The following is a 23,056-nucleotide window of genomic DNA, read 5'->3' as shown; positions in this document are numbered from 1 at the left end:
TTCTAATGAAAAAAGTACATTTTATTTTGGCTAGAATTCAAGTAGATCAGTGCACCTGCATATAAAAAACTAATTTCATTGTTTTAATCTGCATGGTACAATTACTGAATATCATTATTGATTTAATACTGTTTATTTTAAGGGGGAGGCATGACGGTGCAGTGGGTTATGTCTTCTCACAGCAAAGGTCAGGGTCCTTCACTGGTTTATGCATCCTAGTGGCTAGGTACCTATAGGATAATTCAGTGTCTCCAATTAGCCTGGCTGCATGTTTGTGGACTGTGGGAGGAAACCGGAGCAGACAAGGGGAGAACATGCAAACTCCACACAAAAAGGACCCGGACCGCCCCCGCCTGGGGATCGAACCCAGGACTTTCTTGCTGTGCAGTGCCACCCACTTAGCCACCATGCCACCCAAAAACAAGCATCTGTCAATCAGTGGTGTATAGTAACGAAGTAATAATACTTCGTTACAGTACTTAAGTAGTTTTTTGAAGTATTTGTACTTTACTGGAGTATAAAAATTTTCGGCAACTTTCACTTTTACTCCACTACATTTTCTAAAGAAATTGTGTACTTTTACTCCGTTACATTCGCTGTATGTAAATTCGTTACTCGTTACTACAGAATGAAGGTAAATGATGTGAGATGTGTGACGGACTGCACGCTGGTTTGGTGAATCTGCGCTTGTAAATTAGATGGTGGTTAAACACATTAATGCGCATGTGCAAACGTTCTCTAAAAGCTATCGGAGTTTTCTAAAAGTGCGTCGTTCACCCAAAGACCCGCAAATATGGAGATTTCAGAAGCTCCAACACACTGATGTAAGTTAACAATGATTAACAAAGTAAAGCTGCAGCATCAGTGTTTTTTTAATATTATTAGCATTAACATGTGGTTGTGGGGGACATTGTGTTAAAAACTAGGGATTCAGTTACGTATTTAGGATGTATTTTAGATAGATATATATCAGGTAGGGGTCAGGCAGATAAGATTTTGGTTAAGGTGAATCAAAGAATTAGGTCTCTTGCAAGAATTTCAAAGTTCTTAGATAGAAAAACTATGATTACCTTGTCAGGGGCTTTGGTTCAGCCTTATTTTGATTATGCCTGTTGTTCATGGTATAATGGCATTGCAAAACAGATTAAAACTAGGCTTCAAACATCTCAAAATAAATTAGTTAGGGTTATTTTAAATCTCCCCATGAGAACCCATTTGGAAATTAATCATTATCAAATGATTGGGTGGTTAAAAGTTCAGGATAGGGTTGCTCTGATAGAAATGTGTAATGTGTATAAGATTATACATGGAACTGTTCCACAGTATCTTAAAAATTATTTTATTCAGGTGAGGGATGTTCATGGTTATTTTACAAGAAGATCATCCACAGATTTAGTACTTCCATGCTGTAAAAGTAAAGTGGGTAGGGATTCTTTCAGGTTTAATGCAGTATCTTTGTGGAATCTTTTGCCAGGGCCTTTTAAAATATGTGACAGTTTGCGAGGGTTTAGACAAGCTGTTAAGGAATGGTTGTATGAAAGGGGGACGTTAGCCAATTAAAAGTTTTAATAATGTTTATGAATTAAATTGATTATATTGTGTTATGTTATAATGATTGTATTATGATGTCAAGCTTGCTTTGCTGCTGATTGATGGACTAGATTATGTATAGGGACCACAATGGAAATAAGTCTACGGATTTTTTGTGTTATCCCTGACTGTTTCAGTTTCTTATAAGAGGCATTGCATCTATTTAGAAAATGTGAAATGGTTCAATAAAATCAATCAATCAATCAATCAAACATTGTTCAGATATCTACCTACCATTTTTACTGAGTACATTCGAACCACAAATAAAACGTTTCATAAATCATTAAATTTGTTTGGAATTCATTGACTGCAAAACTCATGAAGACACGTCCATTATTTTTAAAAACTCACCTACAGACAGGTATTTCCTCAGATAACTTCTGTATTAGACCAGTAGAGGAGAGATTAATGGTGCTGAGGAACATGCAGCACGTCTTTAACCATTTAATGCTCTCAACAAGAACTTAACTTATCCAACTGATTATTAATGATTTTTCAGCTGTTGGCTTCAAGTTAGAAATGGTGTTTTCTTAAAGTAAGAATATCAATATTTTTTTAGTTTAACACATGCCATACAGTGAGTAGATACAGCCCAAAAAAGATGATTTAAATACTGCTTATTTTACTCAAATATTTTGATTTAAATTAATGGTTGAACAGATCATTAAGGGGATAAAAGTGTCACACGTTTTGTTAAACTCTTTTGAGTTTTGCTTTAGATTAATTATGCCAGAATTATTTTTTTGTTATTGAAATATATTACCCAAATAAAAAAAATGGGACAGTATAGAAAATGCAAATAAAATAGATGCAGTGTTTCTTACATTGACATCGACTCACATTCTAAAAACGTTGGAACAGGAACATTTAGGGCTAGTAATAAGTAAAAAAAAAAAAACTAAATAATGTCATGATTTCAAACAGGTGATGTCAACAGTTGATTATGATCATGAATTAGCACAAAGCATGTTCAAATGAAAGGAAGAAAACAGGTTAATTGTTAAGGTGGTTTACAGGCTTAAAAGAACAATCTTTATATTTAAAATGACCGCTTCCATTTATACTAACAGCATTTACTTTTACTTTTAATACTTAAGTACATTTAATATCAAATTACTTTTGATACTTAAGTACATTAAACATCAGATACTTTTAGACTTTTACTCAAGTAATATTCTAAAAGGTGACTTTTACTTCTATCAAAGTACATTTCTGGTAAGATACTTGTACTTTTACTCAAGTATGGCCTTCCGGTACTTTATACACCACTGCTGTCAATAACATGGCTAATTTTGTCGAACCATTGAACTGTTGCCATTGAACAGAGGCGGGATCACTCTTCACGGCACACATCTGTTCCACCAATCAAAACTGTTCGGCGTCATTTCCGCGGGAGAATCCGCGTATTTTGAGACTGGTGTTGCTAACTGTGCTACTGAATGTACAAATGTTTACAGATTTTACTCACAAGATCGACTAAAACAGGCAAGTAGTTATAGTTTGATGTTAATAATATGGGTCTCTGCAAAAAGAAATATGCTTGCGGTGAAATTAAAATAGATAAATTTGCATTAGCGCGCTTTTAATTATCTAGTTTGGTAACGTAGCTCTGCAGCAAACGTAAATGCAAACTAGGATGCGGAAATAATAAGGGCGCTGTTAGTGAAGTGTACAGTATACGGATTAGGGAGATAAAGTTACATTAGTTTTACACTATGCGAGCTGTCACACTATGTAAAATAATTTAAACAAAATAAAGTACAGTGGTACCTTAAAACTCAACGTCAATTGGTTCTGGGACTGGAGTTGAGTTTCAAGGTATTTTTCCCCATAAGGATGTATGGGAAACCTGTTAATGCGTTCCATGGTCCCGTGGACTTACATATATTTTAGCCTAATGTAAAATAATGGGGTTGTTTTTGACACTTATACACTGAAAATAACACAAATATAATATAAAAACACTGAAATAAAAAGCTGATTCTTACAATTTCTCAGAACCCTGAGCTGTAACACAAGTTTAAAAGTGAGACAGGAGTAAAATCCAGCTAAACACAGATACATGTGGAGCTTTCAGACTGAATTTGATGGTTATTCCACACAAATGCAGATTCGTCTCATCTGTTGCACTTTGATGACGTTTTACTGCACCGCTCAAGCCGAGCGCTGAACAAAGCAGCAGTTCATTGTTTTTTTTTTTATTAGCATTTTAACATCATGTTTTACACTTTTTGGTTACATTCATAACAGGAACGGTAGTTACTCATTACACAAGATTCATCAGTTCACAAGGTTATATCGAACACAGTCATGGACAATTTAGTGTCTCCAATTCACCTCACTTGCATGTCTTTGGACTGTGGGAGGAAACCGGAGCACCCGGAGTAAACCCACACAGACACTGGGAGAACATGCAAGCGGTTCATTGTTAACTTGAAATTAAATAAGTATATTTTTTGACATTTTTTAAACAAACTGAACTCACTGAGTTTAAGGGTAAAAATTTCTCGACGAAGGGTGTCGAGTTTCAAAGATTTTGAGTTTAGGGGACATTGAGTTACAAGGTACCACTGTATAGGGACAGTGGTAGCCCAGTGGGCATTTAGCGGACGCTTTTATCCAAAACGGCTTACAGTACTGTGACAGTATACTGTCTAAGCAATTAAGGGTTAAGGGCCTTGCTCAAGTGCCCAACAGTGACAGCCTGGCAGTGGTGGGGCTTAAACCAGTGACCTTTCAATTACTAGTCCAGTACTTTAACCGCTAGGCTACAATGTTGGGTAGAGCTTTGAGTTATCAGTTAAATGGTTGAGAGATTGAATCCAGGCTCTGCCTTGCAGCCACTGTTGGGCCCTTGACCAAGCCCTTAACTTTTCTAGGTTCCAGGGGTGCCGTACAATGACTGGCCCAGGGTTGTGACCCTAGCTTCCAGACAAGATATGTGGAATATGTGAAAAAAGAACACCTGTATATGTTCAATCAATTGGTTCTGGGAGTGGCGTTGAGTTTAAAAGGCGTTGAGTTTTAAGGTATTTTCTCCCATAAGGATGTATGGGAAACTTGTTAATGCGTTCCATGGTTGCGTGGAACTGCATATATTTTAGGCTTATGTAAAATAATGAGGTTGTTTTGCACAAAACTTAACGTGACTTATTGTACTAAAAGGAGCGAGGAATTTTATTAGTGGTGAGAACTTATGAGCGGTAATAATTAAGAGAGGTTTAGTGTTCCTGTGTCGTTCTTCTAATTCATTAAGTCAAGCTTAAGCGTTAAGCTTTTTTTTTAATGATAAGCAATTTAGACTGTGGAAAAACAAGCTGATTCTTACCATTTCTCAGCACCCCGAGCTATAACACAAGTTTAAAAGTGAAACAGGAGAAAACACAGATACATGTGGACACTTTCACACTAGATTTGACGGATATTCCACACAAATACAGATTCGTCTCATATTCGCACTTTAATGATGTTTTACCGCACCACTCAAGCCGAGTGAACATTAACAAAAACGTACATGGCTTTATGTACTAGAACAAGGACCTTGGAACACCAATTTTTCTCATCCATTACTGGTCATCAGTAAAAAACCTCAACCTTCAAACCAAATCTCAATGGGCTTGAAGCTTTTGCACAAAAAGAATAGGTGAAAATTCCACAGGAGTGGTGTCCAATTGATTATTAGAGGTTATCAAGGCAAAATAATGTTCCTCCAGTTACTGAGGCTGGCAGGTAATAATAGTTCTTCAATTAAACTAAAAATTGTTAAAGTATGTTCTCAGAATTTCTTGTATATATTAGGGGTGTAACGATACACTCTGCTCACGATTCGATTCATGATTCTGAGTTCACGATTCGATTTTCTCACGATTTTTTCTGAAGTGTAAACAGTGCAAAACAATGCACATTTTTAAGCAAAAAAAAAACCCTTCAGTCCCCTGCAATTTAAAGGTAATTACCAAGAACAGAGTACTTTACTGTAACCTAACAGGTTTATCAAATTTAAGTTACTTATCGCCATCTTAAATTGAAAATCAAAGTAATCAAACATGCTCATTGAGCTGAGCTGAGTCTTTAAACAGATTTTTTGTTGTTGTTTAAACTAATTTATTACCAAATTACATGTATAATGAAATTCTAATGTAAAAAACATTTTATTAAATGTTTATTATTTAAATGGCTTTATTTATATACAGTGCCACAACAATAAATTATAAAATACAAAAAAGACCCATCTCAATTAGACAAAAAGGTCTGATTGTGTATATTACTTGTAAATTTGCATCTAGAGTGAAAGAACACATCAACAAAGCATCACTCAACAAAATATAAATGAAAATGTGCAAAACAAAAAGCAGCATCCAGGTGACAGTATTTGTAAGTATTTAGTGAAGATTGGCATTCAGAAAAACCGAGCTCATCTTTGAGGGGTTGATCTTGTTTCTCCTTTCTGTTATGATCTGCCCTGTTTTAGAAAAGATTCTCTCTGAGGCAGCCCCGGTTCTGGACTGCTTTGCTTGGGGGGGCAGTAAAACCTAATGAGGGGGCATGTTGATAGTCATGTTTTTGAAGCCAGAAATATATTCAAGGCTTGATTTGTGCATGAATGATGACAGCCAAGCTATTGATACTGGCTTAAAGTGATGTATGAGGTAAAGAAATAAAAATGCATGTTTTCGAACTTAAACTTAAAACCCAAAGATTAAAAAATACATGTTGATTATGTAAATGGAGAAAAAAGATTATCTAATTGTATTTCATTTTAATACGCCCCCTTAATTAAATTGCCATTAGTTCATTAGCCTAACCGCTAACGGCTAATAAAATAATTTAAGCAACACCTATGTAAGAGGTAAGTAACATTAAAGCAACGAAAAACCACAGTTAAGCAAATATTACCATGTGGAAGTCAGTTTAAACTCAGAAGAGTGTTTACCAGTATACCTGCCTCTCGCTCACACTAACAGAACATATACTGCCGAACTGAACTGTTTGGGGCAGTCTGCCGATTTTTATATGACTCAAAGAGCCAATCAGGAATAAGCAAGGAAATATCTTCACACTGTAAAACAAAATGCATTTTTGTGATTGGTTCAGAGATAATTTTAAAAATAGCCGTTGCTTGCATTGTGCTTGGGGGGGCAAAGACACAATTTGGGGGGGCAAAGACACAATTTGGGGGGGCAATGCCCCCCTCAGCCCCCCCCTAGCGCCGGCTCTCTCAAGTTCTCTCTCTCTCTCTCTCTCTCTCTCTCTCTCTCTCTCCTCCTGTTCGTGTGCTCGCTGTGTGTGTGTGTGTAACCCCTCCCCTCCTGCTCAGTGTAAATCAATCACGTGCGGCTTTAACAGAAAAAAACCCGGAAAAAACACGAATCGGCTCCCAATGAGGAGCCGGATCCCGTCGTTTACTTTTAAGAGCCAGATTGTTCGCGACCGACCCATCACTAATAAATTACAGAACGCACGTGCAATCGCGAAGATGTCCACAATGCACATCGCTACATTTTTGCATCGCGATGCATCGTTCCCCCCCAGTATATATCCATAACTATTTTTTCTCTGTTTACTAAGGCATGTTTATATTTTATTTAATTAACATCACCTTTATGGTGGAGTTGAGTATGTCTAATTGCAACTGGGTGCCAGATTTCATTCTACTAGTGTCAGAAAAGTATTGTTATACATAACTGGTGCTTAGCATAACCACTTGAATACTCCTAATTTATAATAATATTCATGTTCTCTAAAAATATGTTTGTTGTTCTCCTCACCAGCAACAGCAGAATGCGCAGGTCTGCCGCCCCAAGTCAGCTCCACCATGGCAGTGTTGCAAAGAAGTCCCGATTTGTACCTCCTACCCCAGTCTTTTCAAATGCAGTCCCTATCTCCAACCCAGAACCATCTCTCACATTTAATGTTGTGGAAACATCAAGCACAGGATCAAGTCCAGCATCATCATCACCAAAACTGGGATTGGGCAATGTCCTTAACAAGGTACCGGTAATGTCCAAAGTAAAAAGCTACATTATGTAGTGCAATTGCCACTTCAAGTCTATAGTTTGATAGCTTTATGTAAGAAGTGTTTGTGCTGTCTCTGTAAATTCAAGTGATGTCCTTTTGAAATGTTTGTACATTTTTTTTTTACAAAAAACAAACAAAAAACAATTATCTTGATCACGATTATGGTAATCCACTAACTGTAACATATTTGCAGGAATATTGCTCTACCCAAGTTCTATACTTACTATACACCAGTATTTCCTAAATAGTTTATCACCTGGGCCACAACAGAGGACAAAACAATCTCCCAGGCTGCACATGTACAGTAAAGTATAGGAAAGTGTAGATACACTAAAGTGTAGGCCTATGGTGGAGTAGTGGGCTGCAGTTTGAGAACCTCTGTTTAGTTGTGACCTCCAAGACCAGCTTGTTGCACCCTGTGGCCCAAAGCTAAAAACGGCTGTCCTGTGTACTACTCTTGAATCTGACAGCCGCTCTGAAAAGTCATGTGGAGAGATGGGAGAAGCTGTTGGACGGACAGTTATCTCTGCTGTACTCTCTAAATCAGGCCATTAATGCAGTGTCCCAGAACAAAATCTACAACACAAAGTGAGCAAAATATCAAGACTAAATACTTTATAAATCCACTATATAACCATTTATAGCTGTTGTTGCTGAAGGTGGTAAAACCAGTTAGTATTAGTCTTTAAAAAGTGTTTTTTAACTTCTAAGATTCAGCTTAACAGAGTAACCCTCATGCTTTAGTGCCAACAGAATCTTGTAGATCCGGAAGCAGCTCCGGAGCTCGAGTCTGAGGAGAGTTAATAAACCCTTCCATCACTTTGACTCTGAGAGGAACCTGGAGTTCTTTTCTCATCCTTCCTACACCTACCTGTCATAACTCTTGTAATCTGCCTTTCCAAGCCATCAGAACCTTACAGGATTGGTTAGGAGGAGTAAACATGTCGGCTCACTGCATGCACACATACATTACAACACTAAATCAATAATAAAAACCTGTGTATGAAGCTTTACCTTCCATGTTCGTCCTCTCCATGCTGGGGGAGGGAGCTTTTAATGGTGCTACTAAAGCTTATATAGAATGTACAGAATGTGCCGTCCGTCTCTCTGCTCTCCGTCTGTTTGGTTGGTGCTGTAGATTTGGAGCAGTAAGCAGTGTGATTAGCTTTTTCTCTTGCTTTCTATAAAGCCTTACCAAAAGATGAACTGCTATTTTTCTGTCTTCATCATCATTGTCTTGGGCTCTTGTGCAGTCTGCCATGGCTACTCTTACAATGTGGGTTTATTGATGGACTGCGAAAATGTTTTGTCCCCCAATGCTGTCTCTTATAGTAACTGAGGCTGAAACACTTATCCACTTATAGCCAAAACTACAATGGCTAGCATTTTATTTATGGCTATACATTATTTGTAGTTTGGTAACTTGTTCTGGTTTTGCCGGCTTGATGAATGCAAATTTACATCACAAAAAAAAGGACCAAGGACCAAATAAATTACATGCAGGCAAGTCGTAGCCTAGCGATTAAGGTACTGCACTAGTAATCAGTAAGTTGCTGGTTCAAGCCCCACCTCTGCGAGGTTGCTGCTGTTGGACCCTTGAGCAAGGCCCTTAACCCTCAGATTATAATGTATACTCTAATGTAAGTCGCTTTGGATAAAGGTGTCTGCTAAATGCCGAAAATGTAAATGTAGATCGTAATATTTTCAGCTTTTGTTAATTGTGCCTTTCTGTGTAGGTACAGAAGAGCTTGTCTGAGAAAAGTGTTGAGACTCCAGTTGTCTCGAAGGTTCCAGCAGTGGGTAAAGCTTTAGCAAAGGTTTTGAGTGCTGTTGCCCAAGAAGAGAGTAAAGAAAACGGAGGCCCTGATCCTCGGAGCTTCCCCTTGGAATCAGAGGAACTTCCAGAATCGCCCAGTTCAAAAGCTGCAGATCCGTTCACTCAGAATACTACCACACCAACTGGTAAGCTGAAACATGGTAATTATATTATTTGTTAATGTATTACGGTTGATTGAACCATGATGTTTAAAATTTATGTATATTTTTAAACCTGTTAAATTTACATGAAAAGTTTGTCATATAGTTATGTAATTTAACTTCTACATCTGTTTATTGGATTTGTTGTTAGTGTTTTATACAGTATACATTACTTTTGTAAACTTTGCATGTTTTTGTAGAGTTTAAGACCAGATGTAGAATTTAGGGTCACAGTTATGTTTTGTTTGGTCTGCATGATTGCTTTTAGATTTTTTAGTTTGGATTTGGTTTCATTTGGTTTGGGATATGATACACACTGATCATCCATAACATTAAAACCACCTCCTTGATTCTACACTCACTGTCCATTTTATCAGCTCCACTTACCATACAGGAGCACTTTGTAGTTCTACAATTACTGACTGTAGTCCATCTATTTCTCTACATACTTTTTTTTAGCTTGCTTTCACCCTGTTCTTCAATGATCAGGACTCTCCCGGGACCCGGAATTTTAAATCTAATAGATTTTAGGGTTAGGGTTGCATGATAAAATAAGCATTATTGACAGACTGATGTAGTGAGTTAAAGGAGGTTGTTTCTTGTAAACAGAAGTGAGTCAGATTTTTTTTAGAAAAGCAAAAATAAATGCAACATCACATGGTTAATGATTTAATAAGTTTGTGCACTGGATTAAAAAACACATATTCTATCCACATTATTCTACTATTTGGACCAGTGTTGGCCTCAGTAGTAAATCTCTGTATAGGAAGAGTACATCCCTAAAATGTTACAGCCTGTGGTTAAAATTTTACTCCTATATAGGCTGGTTTTGTGATAGTGAGCTAGTAAGATGATAGTATTATTTGTTTATTTTAATTTTAATGACCCTTTTATGAGCTGCACTCCCTTTTCAGTGGGTAGCACTGTCGCCTCACAGCAAGAAGGTCCTGGGTTCCACGTGGGGCGGTCCGGGTCCTTTCTGTGTGGAATTTGCATGTTCTCTCCATATCTGCGTGGGTTTCCTCCTGGAGCTCTGGTTTCCTCCCACAGTCCAGAGACACATGGGGTGAATTGGAGATACAAAATTGTCCTTGACTGTGTTTGACAAACACATTAAACTTGTGAACTGATGAATCATGTGTAACGAGTAACTACAGTTTCTGTCATGAATAGAACCTAAGCAAATCTGGCTTTTTTGCCATGTAATCTAAGGATTCACCCTATCCTAAAACAAACTAAAAAAAACACTAAAAGCAATTATGCAGAGCAAACAAAACATAAATTACATTTACTTCTACACATGGTCTTTGTCTTTACAAAAAAAAACAATTACAGCAAATCCAGATGTAGTATTTAAATCTTCATCACTGTAAGTACACCGATCAGCCATAACATTAAAACCACATCCTTGTTTCTACACTCACTGTCCATTTTATCAGCTCCACTTACCATATAGAAGCACTTTAGTTCTACAATTACTGACTGTGGTCCATCTATTTATCTGTATGCTTTGTTAGCTCCCTTTTATGCTGTTCTTCAATGGTCAGGACTCTCCCAGGACCACTACAGAGCAGGTATTATTTAGGTGATTATTTAGAAGATGACCAACTCAAACAGCAGCAATAGATGAGCGATCGTCTCTGACTTTACATCTACAAGGTGGTCTAATAGAGTGGTCAGTGAGTGGACACGGTATTTAAAAAACTCCAGCAGTGCTGCTGTGACTTATCCACTCATACCAGCACAACACACACTAACACACCACCACCATGTCAGTGTCACTGCAGTTCTGAGAATAACCCACAAAATAATAGCTACTCTGTAGTGGTCCTGGGAGAGTCCTGACCATTGAAGAACAGCATGAAAGGGGGCTAACAAAGCATGCAGAAAAACAGATGGACTACAGTCAGTAATTGTATAACTACAAAGTGCTTTTATATGGTAAGTGGATTGTCTAAAGCTATTGCATTCTTTGTACTTATAATGATGTGAAGATTTAATTTCTAGAACTTCTACACATTTATCTGTTTGTGTACTTGTGTATAATTTTAATGTAATTTGTTGGGATACTACCAACAAATTACATTAAAATTATACAGACAGACAAGACGTGATATACCAGACATTTCTTTACCAGTCTTTATTTGTGATATTTGTCTGGACCTTGAATTAAAATTTGGTCCTGGTACTGTCCAAGGGCGGCTCATTCCTTAGGGCGATCGGGCGACACACCACCAAAGGGCGAAAGGGAAGACATTTTTTATCACAGCTGTGACTGTTCTGGACAGTCTGCCTCTGAATATCGTAGTCCAATCAGCGTCGAGTTGTGTTCCGTACAGTACCGCCCCTTTTGGAGCGATTTCAGTCTAACTGAAAATCGCCCGGATTGCTCTCATAGACTCATGTTAAGGCTCTTTTTTTCGAACAGTAGGCGCTGCAATACAATCTGAATGGGTTCCGGGAGGGCTCACACTTACGTGCTTGTGTCACACGTAACCTGGTGTCGCGATCTCGTCACCATGACTACCATCACCTCAGTTCGGAGCAACTCCATCGTGTAATCAGGATAAATTAGCAACTTAAGAATTAGGGCCACCCAGACCAAATTTAAACATCAATTATCTACAAAGGGGGGAAAATCATATAAGTTACAAGTAAATTACAAGTAAGTAATATAATTTTAAATTGTGAATTGTGATTGCACTTATTGTACAGTATCTCCACAATTGTTTACATGTACTTCTTTATTCGTTGCACATCAGCCCCGATGTTAATCTTTATTCTGGATCTGCTGCACCTAAAATAAAATGCTATCTGATGATGACTGAATTAAATTGTTAAGCCTTCATTGTGTGAAGGCTTTACTTAATTTTATGATTAATGGTAAAGCTGGTCTCTCTCCATGTTCAAAGTTATTTGTGAGGGCAAACTGACAGATGACTTAAGATGTTAATTATTTAAGCTTTAATTTACCCATTGAACGGGTCACCTTAGCCATCATCGCAACAATTGCCCCCCCTGAGAGAGACCCACTGGTTCTGTCTGATTTCTGGTAGTCAACTAAACTAGGGACAAGACCGAAAAATTCCGGTTTGCGATGTGATGTGAATACCTCTGATTTTTACCACAGGTCTCATTATACCCTGTTGCAGAACCGTGCGCGTTTAGGTGCTTTTCCAACACAGAACACACCCGATCCAACTTATGCTGCCTTCAAGTCCTGCTCGGAAGTTCCTACTTACGAGTTCGGAGGTCGTAATTACCACATGATGGACTATTGCTATTCTTCATCAGAACAAGTGCACGTTGTGTACAAAATGTATACAAGCTTGAACTTTACATTTAACATGCAAAACTACCGCTAATAAGCTAAAACCTTTACCGTTTACTGTAGGGGCAGCATCCATACCGGCAGTCTCCATGACGTTTTGTTAATGACAAGCCCCCACATAAGAAACTCGGGGCTCATCGAAAAATCCGAGTTTCCCACTGGTAAATACGAAATTGAGTTGCCGTTCATGTGCCCTCATCTCGTAAATACGATATTTCCGATACGATATTTCCGACACGACTTGAAGGCAGCATTACCACCCAGTTAACAGCTTATAAATGAAGTTCATCTAGGCGTTAAAGGACTAAACACGAAAATTATGCATGACCGCGAACGAAAAACACTAGTTTACATAAGCGGGTGCGGAAAATATGGCTAAATTATATCTCGTAACGATTGTCCTGCAATAAAACGTTTAAACCCCATTCTTAATGCGCGTATTTCAAACACAATTCAAAGTACACTTCTTACCCACAAGCTAAGCTTATCAGAGTAGAAATCCGTTTAAGAAGGCACAGACATATGTAATATTCGCAGTACTTTAATTCATTTAGATTACAATAAAGCACTAATGATGAAATATAGCCATTCTAAAACTAACATTATTGCAAACGCTACGACAAGAACAATAAATAATCTGCAGCTCTTGTGCCCGCCTTGTAAACGCAGCGCTGACGTGGATGAGCCAATCGGATTGCGTGTTTTACTTGATTGACAGGTTGATACAGCGCTAGGCAGATCCCCAAAGCGGAGCTCAAACGCATAAAGCGAACTCCTAAATCTAATTAATAGTTTAAAATGTAAAGCAACTAGTGTTTCCACTTCACATGTCGGTGTTGATAAGAGCTCAATCATTTGATCAGTTGATTTAGGAAATTAATTTCGCGAAAAATCGGAGTATTTATTGTCTGCATGGATTTAAATGTCGTTAAATGGGTCTAGGTTTCAAACCTCGCACTAGCGTACTAAGTAGTATGCTGAACACCCCTCTCCAGCCTGTGCTGGTCTGAGAATGCTCATACTACAATACTGGATAGTATGTGAAAATAGTATCCCACCAACGAGACACAATATTAAGCTCAGTTCTAACTGGATCTAGCCACTTAAAGTAAATAATTTCTATTACATTTTAATGTATTTGGTTGCTTTATAACAAATACATTTCAAACAATGCTCTATAAGAGCAGAGGCTCTGTTTTCTGGTGTAATGCAGTCAGGTTTGTTATGTAGGTCAGGCCAGGCTTAAGCAGCTTTACTGAACCTGCATCGGCTTAAGCTGAAAGGAATTTGAGCAGAGCCCTCCCTGGTAGGCGTGGGCCTAATCGAGGCTGGCCTAGTTAAGCCTGATTTTTCTTTTCTCCTCACGTCCCACTGTGCGGACGGTGTGTGTGTGTGGCTGTGGAGCAGAACCACTGACTTAAACACATGCATGCAAGTGCTATTAACAAAAAGAAAATCAGACAGATAGTATAGACAGAGAAAAGTGATTGAGGAAACTAAAGAGGAAAAGAAATAGAAAGATAAGCAGAGCCTAGAGAAACCAAGCCCAGCTTAGAGTCGATATGTCCGCTTTGTTCGTGACAAACAGCACAGTGGGAAAGGCACGCTCTTCCAACTTTACTCTGTCTGAGAAACTGGACCTGATGCGGCTGGTCCAGCCACACATTCGTATTTTGGAGGAGCACACGAACAAGCACGCCGTGATCATAGATAAGAACCGGTGCTGGGAAAGCATAGCGGAGCGCTATAACTGCCTCGGAGGTGAGAGGCCACCCCGGACCGCACAGGGACTTCGGACCCTATACAAACGACTTAAAGAGAGCGCCAAGCAGGAGGTGGTTCAACGAAGCCATGCCCAACCTGAATATCGGGGAAACATCTCAGAACCAACCAAACGGATCATGGAGATGATCCCACATCTATTTAATGCAGGGGATAAAGAGCGTGGCACACTCCACAGGTAAGCACACACCCACAACAGATGCATAGATCATAATGCCTATGTCATGGCACACATATATACACTTATATTGGTAGACATAGTACAATTCTCAGTGAAGTATAGAGACTATGTTCCCTATCCAAATCTTAATAAGTTAATATCAAAAATGTGGATCGAAGTCAAACTTTACATAAGTAGGCTGTTGCTTCAATCAAGGAGTGTTATACGTTTTCTGGTGAAACTGAACCTTGGTGACAATTAGAGTGGTAGCTCAGAGATTAAAATGCTGGACTAGTAATCAAAAGGTTGTCAGTTTAATCCCTCTCACTGCCAAGTTGCCACTGTTGGGCCCCTGAGGTCTAGAAGATGACCAACTCAAACAGCAGCAATGGATGAGCGATCATCTCTGACTTTACATCTACAAGGTGAAACAACTTGGTAGGAGTGTCTAATAGAGTGGACAGTGAGTGGACACGGTATTTAAAAACTCTAGCAGCGCTGCTGTGTCTGATCCACTTATACCAGCACAACACACACTAACACACCACCACCATGTCAGTGTCACTGCGGTGCTGAGAATGATCCACCGCCTAAATAATACCTGCTCTGTGGCGGTCCTGTGGGGGTCCTAACTATTAAGAACAGGGTGAAAGCAGGCTAAAGAAAGTATGAAGAGAAATAGATGGACTACAGTCAGTAATTGTAGAACTACAAAGTGTTCCTATATGGTAAGTGGAGCTGATAAAATGGACAGTGAGTGTAGAGGTGGTTTTAATGTTATGGCTGATCAGTGTATATGTAATGGCAATTATAATTCACCCTAGAGTGTGCTTGAATGCATCTTTTACACTGGCCCACCTCCGCCCAAAACCAGGTTTAAATCTCAGCAGTGCTATCAACCTATTGGGCGTCTACTAGGTGAAGATGAGACTATGTGCTTAATCTGACAGGCTGGTCAAAAAGAAAATGTTCATCTTACTTCAATAATGACTATGAAAAATGGTTAAAGCCAAACCTTGGCGACCCACATTCTGCTACCTCTTTCATTTGCTCAGTTAAAATTTAGATTAAACATAGGGGCAAAACAGCAAACGTGGTCTGTCGGTTATCAGTATGAGTGTCCAGTCTATTTTGTCAGACATGGTGGCAACCCTAGCGTCTACACACCCAGGATTGGCTATGCCGGTGTTGGCCAAAACCCTGCAATGGATTTGTCCATGGTATTCCTGCTTTGTGCTCAATGTTTCCTGTTGCAACCCTGGTAAATGGTAATTAAATGAACTTGTAGATGCAAATGACACCCTTGCTATGTAAAGACGAAATTAATCAGAGCAGTTACAGGATTATTGCTGTTGACATGAGGATTCTCAAATATCACCCTGACTTTATGTTCCGTCTTAGGTTGCAGTACAAGATGAACTCTCCAGCTGAGCAACCTGGCAGCAGTTCATCTCTCCCTGCCATGTCGGACTACGTATCTGTGACCAGGACCGTGAGGGTGGAGTCTGAAGATGTCAAACCTCCACCTGACCTCCAGATGCTCGTCACGCACGATTCACCCGTTACAGTGACTACCCCACATAGTCAGGAACCCACCACACAGACTGAAAATGACGTCCAGGAGGAGGAAGAAGAGGAACTCGTGTCCAGCGCCTATGCGGCTTCTCTCTCGCCCTGCCCTTCCTCTGTATGTCTTCCTCCATCACCTTCAGCAGCCGCACCCAGGCAGTGCCTGTATGAGAGGAGTGCGCCTTTGTATAGAAACCCTGTACTGGAGGCAGAGTCTTTGCAGATGATGCGAGAAGAGCATGAGCTTCTCATGACCAATCACAGAAAACTTGGACAGTATCTAGATGAGAAGAGAGAGGGACTGAAAAGAAAGCAACAGCTGGAGGAAGAACTTTTAAGATCAAAAGTTAAAGTGGAGAAACTAAGGGCAGCACGCTTGCGCCATGGGCTGCCACTTATTTAATGCAAAACAGAATTTAAAGGGAATCAAACTGAAGGTGTGCAGCCAGACAACACAGTTACCTCTGTACAGTTTAATGCTTTATTTTTATAATATTAACCTTTTGTGTTTAAAGTAAAAACTCTGTAAATATGTGATAAGACACTTTTTAAAGCTCTTTTGTTGCTGTAAAAAAATTATAAATATGTGAAATTGTATATGTATATTTTTTCCTTTACTGTTGTTTATTCGTATGCTTTTTATATTGTCTGTCTGTCTGTCTAGTCTGTCTGTCTATCTATCTATCTAGTCTGTCTGTCTGTATCTAGTCCCCTGCACAAATATAGGATAAGAAATAATATGTTTCTTATCCTTTTATTCAAAATATGATTAAAACTTACTTTTTTTACCTAAACCTAAATCTTATCATTAAAAATTGTGGTGCCCCTTAAAATGAACAAAAACAGAGCTTTTGCCAACAAAATGCAGAGGTGATTGTGGCACAGAAAAAGTACATCACCACCACTGTAAAGCTTGGTTGGGGATATTGCGAAGCTGTTTTTTAGCAGGACAATAATCCAATTCGCACTTTAAAGTCAACACAAAAATTGTTTACTGACCATAGAATGAAGGTTTTGCTATAGTCATTCAAGTCCTCTTACCTAAACCACAAAGAAGACTAGGGGAATTGGCTAAACAGCAGTCCTCTAGGATGGGCAATGAAATCTAAACAATATACACTAATCTAACTAATCTAATCTTACTTTTAGCAGTGGAAGGCTGTGCAAAGTTTTAAATTACAGATCAAAAGGATAAGCATTTAACATAGTATTTTATACCTGGTTTTGTTCATGTTTTCCAGTGGTTTCAATATTTGTGAGAGGGACGGTCTCAGAGACTTCTATTTTATACAGAGAATGTCTTATCACTTTTACTTGTTAATATAAATAGAAAATGGGTCTAGAAAATAGTATTTACAAACCACAAATTAATAACATGGTACTTTTGTTGTTTAAGTTTTTTGGCAATTTGGCACAGTTTTCGGTCTTGAAGCAACTTTTCTATTTGTATCTATTCTTCAGACTAGCACTAAGAGCGCACTGATAAGTGCACCCCAAACCCCCCACCCTTTCTTTCCCCAGACTTAGCCAATCATATCTGTGTATCTGCACGACCAGCTGATAGCATCACTGGGATTTAATCCCTGAATCTCAGCATTAGTGGGCTAGTAGGTATATTGAATAACAAAATACAAGAGTGATTCAACTGCAGATAAACACGTACAGGTTAAGTCACCTGATATTGTGATGATTACTTTTTTTTTTAAGTTACAAAGTGGTCAGTCTTGACAATATGTATTTAAAATAAATCATTTGAATATCTTTTTAGGCTCTTATATCTGGCTCTTATATGTTGGCATGTCAAAGACTTCATAATTTTGGAAGATTTACCTTTCTTGAATGTCTAACTCCAGTTACATTGATTGGCATTAGGGTCACAACCTGAATTTCCAAAAAAAAAAACCTATGGCAACTTAAGTGTCTAATTTAACAGTAAGTTAGCTGGTTTGCTATCTGCCTGCTTGATGCTAATATACTAACATTATCTCATAAGGTTATTATGTTTGTATACATTATTCTGCAGGTTCTACGTAAATTGTTGAGAAGATAATGGTCATGTCTACTTTATCATGCCCAGTGCATGCTAGTTTATTACTAGTTAACTATACAACATGAAATCTTGGCTGAGTGTTGTTTTCCAAATTGCATATTACACAGAGTTTTACAATATTCATGTCAGTTGTGAGACAGCATATGTACTGGTTAACTTTAAAGTGACTCTTTATAAGACTCTCTGACTAATGCTGTAATCAGTCTTGTATTCTATTAAATGAAAGATGCAGATAGTTATTAGGTACTGAAATCCTGCTCTTGTTAACCTGTGATTAAGTTAACATAGCAATTAAATAGCCAGGCTACTATTATGAGATACTAGAGGGAGAAGGGAACTTTTAAACTCTATGCTCATAAAATTTTAACATTACTTGAATTTTTAATGAATTAATGAAATGAGTAAGCAATGAATAAGATGTAGCAATGTTGCCAGGTTTGTGTAACATACTGAATGAGTAAGGTCAGTTTTTTTTTCTTTTGCTTTAAATTGACCAATGTTTATTATTGTAAAAGACAAAGATAGTTTAACCATTACATGTATGCAAGTGCTATGGTTTTTACTAGGGCTGGCTCGATACCTTTTTTTATGTTCGATACCAATACTTCAAATTGAGTATCTGTTGATACCAATCTGATACTGTCATTTCTCCTCTCAAACAACTAAGCAGTAATAATACCTGTCTCAATGCACCATGGTTAAACTAGCTATCTAAATAACAACGCTCAGACTGTGAAACAAATATTCTAAAGGAATAAATACAGAACCTACAACATCACACTTATACAAAACTGCTGTTTTTATTTTCACTTTTACACACAGAACATTAAGCAGCATTTTTGGTTTCACTTACGTTCAAGCTGTTGTTCACGTGACACATCTCGCTTTATGGCATGTCGCCCAAAGTGTCTACAATTGGAAGATGTGGATGTCAATCAAACGCGATGGACCAATTAGAATTGAGAGAGTTTGGCTGAGATTTTCCGTTAAAGTTCTGTCACGTTTTTAGATTATTAAAAACCAACTTCTGATATCAGATCCAGTGATTTGGGCCAATATCCGACCATACCAATACAGAGTATCGGATCGGTGCCAGCCCTAGTTTTTACATTTCTGAAAAGTGTGTGTCTAACAGAAAGAGGCACAGCTGTCACAGTATAACATGATATTTCTGATTTTAATTGCAGGATTTTTTGTCTGTCTCAAAATAATGCCCATTTCTGAAAAAGTCTGTTTAACAGTTTTTGCTTGTGTTTTTTAGCGCGGTATTACAGTGTAATGTGGTGCAAGGCATCAAACAGGAAGCATAAGCGCTGGGAAGGCGATGCCATACTTGTGGCCAGAGGTCGTAGCGTTGTCCTCAAAGACATGGAGGGACGAGATATTGGTCGAGGTAAACTGGCTTATAATTTTGACTTGAAATTTTGACCTGGTTGTGTCTCAAATGGGATTGTGTTTGGTTTCTGGGGTCAGTTGTTTCTAAAGAAGTGTGACATTAGGGTTCAGAAAGCAATTACCATTATCATTCAGTGTCAACATTGTCTCAAAGCAACGACTTTAATCCAGGTCCAAAACCTTCACTGAGCAAGGCTAGTGTGACAGTTGCAACAACAAATGAACAAAACATTAGACATAGAAACATTGAGAGGAGCCAAACCCAAAAATGGCAATCCTCCTGGAGTGCCCTAGAGTATAACTGGGTGAGATTCATCAAGATTAAACAAACATAAACATACAATTCTGGAAAACAATAAGAAACTAATATAAGTATATCATCGCTGTCCGATGAAAAACACGTATCTCCACTTTTAGCGGTTTTCATGGGTATAAATCTCTGTCTGTCCATAGCGGTGAATATCAAAATGACCAATGAAAAGATGAAAAATCACACAATCTCTTTAACAAGTATCTCCATTGGCTGTTAGACCTGTCCATCAAAACCGTGTATCTCCTCTTCCTTCCCCTCCGGTACTGTTTGAGAAATGTGTAATGTTTGAGCTATACAGTTTATACAGGTTACTCAATTGCATGGTTGTAAACATGATTTATATTTGTACACGTAAGTTTTACGTATAGAACCGATGGACTGATGACCTGATAAAGATATATATTTCTGTGCTAAATTGTAACTAAATTGCGCCAGCTGTGGTTTGTTTGCACTGTTACTGTCAGGGGAAAAAGTTTTTGCTTTTACCTGAAAAGTTGAGTTTTTGGAGATGCGTGTTTTTCATTGGACAGCGACGATATAATATATAAAGTATATAATATAAGTTTCTATAGTTGTATTTTTTTTTTTTATTAGATTAAAGAAACAGTCCTCAGAGTTGAACATTGTCAGTGCAGAAGGAAGCAAGTTATATCACAATATCTTTGTACATTTTTGGTTCCTTACATAGACAATTCTGCCTAGCTGAAGCAGCCCCTGGATCATCTACTATACACCACCAATTTTACAATGGGAGCAGGCTACTGTTGGTTGTAGGCCACTCCAAGTCTCTGTTTAATCATTAGTTGACTGTGTGTTGTGCCAAAGAAACTTGGGCTTAGAGAAGACGACCTTACTCCAGTACTTTACAGTCCAATCATTTTGCTATTTTGCAAAACTCAGCCTGGCTATACTGGATCTTACAGTTTGAATGGACTGCCAGTTGTCCTGGTTAATGGAAAGTTGTTTCTACCCAGTCCTATTTTATAACTTTGCTGTCCACAATTTCTGCAGCTTGACCTTGATCTTATAAACCTCATTTATTTATAAATTTTCCCACAATTTTCCCCCCAATCTAGTCATATCCAATTACCCGATTGCATTTTGCTTCCTCTCTACTGATGTTGACCTCCACTATGAGGAGAGCTGTGACTAACACACACCCCCTCCGACACGTGTTGGTGGGGGTGAGGCTTGATCCAGCAACCTTTTGATTACTATTCTAGTAGCTTAACCGCTGGCTACCACTGCTCCCTTGATGTCACTCTGTCAGTTGATGCAGTTTTGCCAAGTCAGTACATCCGATTTCTGCATCGCATATAGTAGAAGCTGGCTTATAAAATGGGATCACTGAGAGTCCTCAGTTGCCATACCTACAAGCTAACTGCTTTTGGGAGCAGTGTTAAGATTAGCCATGTACTTCCAGTACACTGATCAGCCATAACATTAAAACCACCTCCTTGTTTCTACACTCACTGTCCATTTCATCAGCTCCACCTGCCATATAGGAACACACTGTAGTTCTACAATTACTGACTGTAGTCCATCTGTTTCTCTGCATACAATTTTAGCGTGCTTTCATGCTGTTCTTCAATGGCCAGGACCCCACAGAGCAGGTATTATTTAGGTGGTGGATCATTCTCAGCACTGCAGTGACACTGACATGGTGGTTGTGTGTTCGTGTGTTGTGCTGGTATGAGTGGGTAAGACACAGCAATGCTGATGGAGTTTTTAAATACTGTGTCCACTCACTGTCCACTCTATTAGCTCATCTGTTGCTGCTGGTTGAGTTGGTCATTTTCAAGACCTTCATCAGTGGTCACAGGACGCTGTCCACTGGGCGCTGTTGGCTGGATATTTTTGGTTGGTGGACTATTCTCAGTCCAGCAGTGACAGTGAGGTGTTTAAAAACTCCATCAGCGCTGCTGTGTCTTATCCACTCATACCAGCACAACACACACTAACACACCACCACCATGTCAGTGTCACTGCAGTGCTGAGAATGATCCACCACCTAAATAATACCTGCTCTGTAGTGGTCCTGGGAGAGTCCTGACCATTGAAGAACAGCATGAAAGTGGGCTAACAAAGCATGCAGAGAAACAGATGGACTACAGTCAGTAATTGTAGTAATGTTGAGAAATGCTCAGTAAATCTACAAAGTGCTCCTATATGTTAAGTGGAGTTAATAAAATGGACAATGTGTGTAGAAACAAGGAGGTGGTTTTAATGTTATGGCTGATCGGTGTATTTGCCATTGCGTAGTGCCAGCTGTATTTGAATAACGCTCTGTAGCTGTTTAAGCTGTTGTAATGTAACTGTATTATGTGTTTAAGGGTCGGGCTACAAAGCGTCTGAGCTGGAGAGCCTGTGTGAAGGCCAGACTCTAATGGTGGGAGGAAAGCAGATCGAGGTCATGGGAACCATCTCAAATGAAGACTATGTTAAAGGGTGCTGTTTTCAGGACAACTTTGTGGAGACACCAGTTGTTAAAGCACCTGTGAAACATCAGTTGGCCAAACCCTTTGTCAGACCAGCACGGGCTACTGACACGTCTGTTAAAGGCCCTGATTCAGAGGGGACTGTCTACAAGCCCAGACATGACCCTAACAGCCCAGGTACACACAAACACACAACATTTTAGACTTTTATACATACTGCAATTCACATAAATACATTTAAAACTACTTTACTATTGCTACAAATTCAGTTTACAAAATGGGTTGTGTGAAATGTTAAATAAATATTTTTAAATAATGTTTTTTAGAATACAATGACCCTCTAAGCTACTGACTTCAGAATTTAGGTATTTCAATAAATAAGATAAAAATGCAAAAGACAGCTGGTTTACTGGTACGTGAAGCCTTAAAAAAG

At 38.6% G+C, this 23,056-nt stretch overlaps 2 protein-coding genes across 2 annotated transcripts in view; both read left to right on the top strand.

The window, feature by feature from the left end:
* The first annotated feature begins 2,984 nt into the window (after positions 1 to 2,984).
* rad54b (RAD54 homolog B) overlaps positions 2,985 to 23,056 on the top strand; it is a 39,240-nt gene continuing 19,168 nt past the window's right edge. Inside the window, exons 1-5 of the mRNA XM_062985403.1 lie at positions 2,985 to 3,075; positions 7,362 to 7,581; positions 9,345 to 9,570; positions 19,739 to 19,870; positions 22,519 to 22,800. Of these exons, the coding sequence (XP_062841473.1) occupies positions 7,372 to 7,581; positions 9,345 to 9,570; positions 19,739 to 19,870; positions 22,519 to 22,800 (850 nt within the window). The 5' untranslated portion in view covers positions 2,985 to 3,075; positions 7,362 to 7,371. The remainder of the gene's footprint in view (positions 3,076 to 7,361; positions 7,582 to 9,344; positions 9,571 to 19,738; positions 19,871 to 22,518; positions 22,801 to 23,056) is intronic.
* LOC134300928 (fibrinogen silencer-binding protein) lies at positions 14,479 to 16,957 on the top strand. The gene is made up of 2 exons (XM_062985404.1): positions 14,479 to 14,876; positions 16,260 to 16,957. Exons 1-2 carry the CDS (start codon positions 14,479 to 14,481, stop codon positions 16,828 to 16,830), a joined length of 969 nt encoding a protein of 322 aa, XP_062841474.1. The 3' UTR covers positions 16,831 to 16,957.

This window comes from Trichomycterus rosablanca, chromosome 23, assembly GCF_030014385.1.
Source record: "Trichomycterus rosablanca isolate fTriRos1 chromosome 23, fTriRos1.hap1, whole genome shotgun sequence".
NCBI classification, from domain to species: domain Eukaryota; kingdom Metazoa; phylum Chordata; class Actinopteri; order Siluriformes; family Trichomycteridae; genus Trichomycterus; species Trichomycterus rosablanca.
The sequence above is the reverse complement of the archived record's forward strand: the minus strand, read 5'-3'. Positions and strand labels throughout refer to the sequence as shown.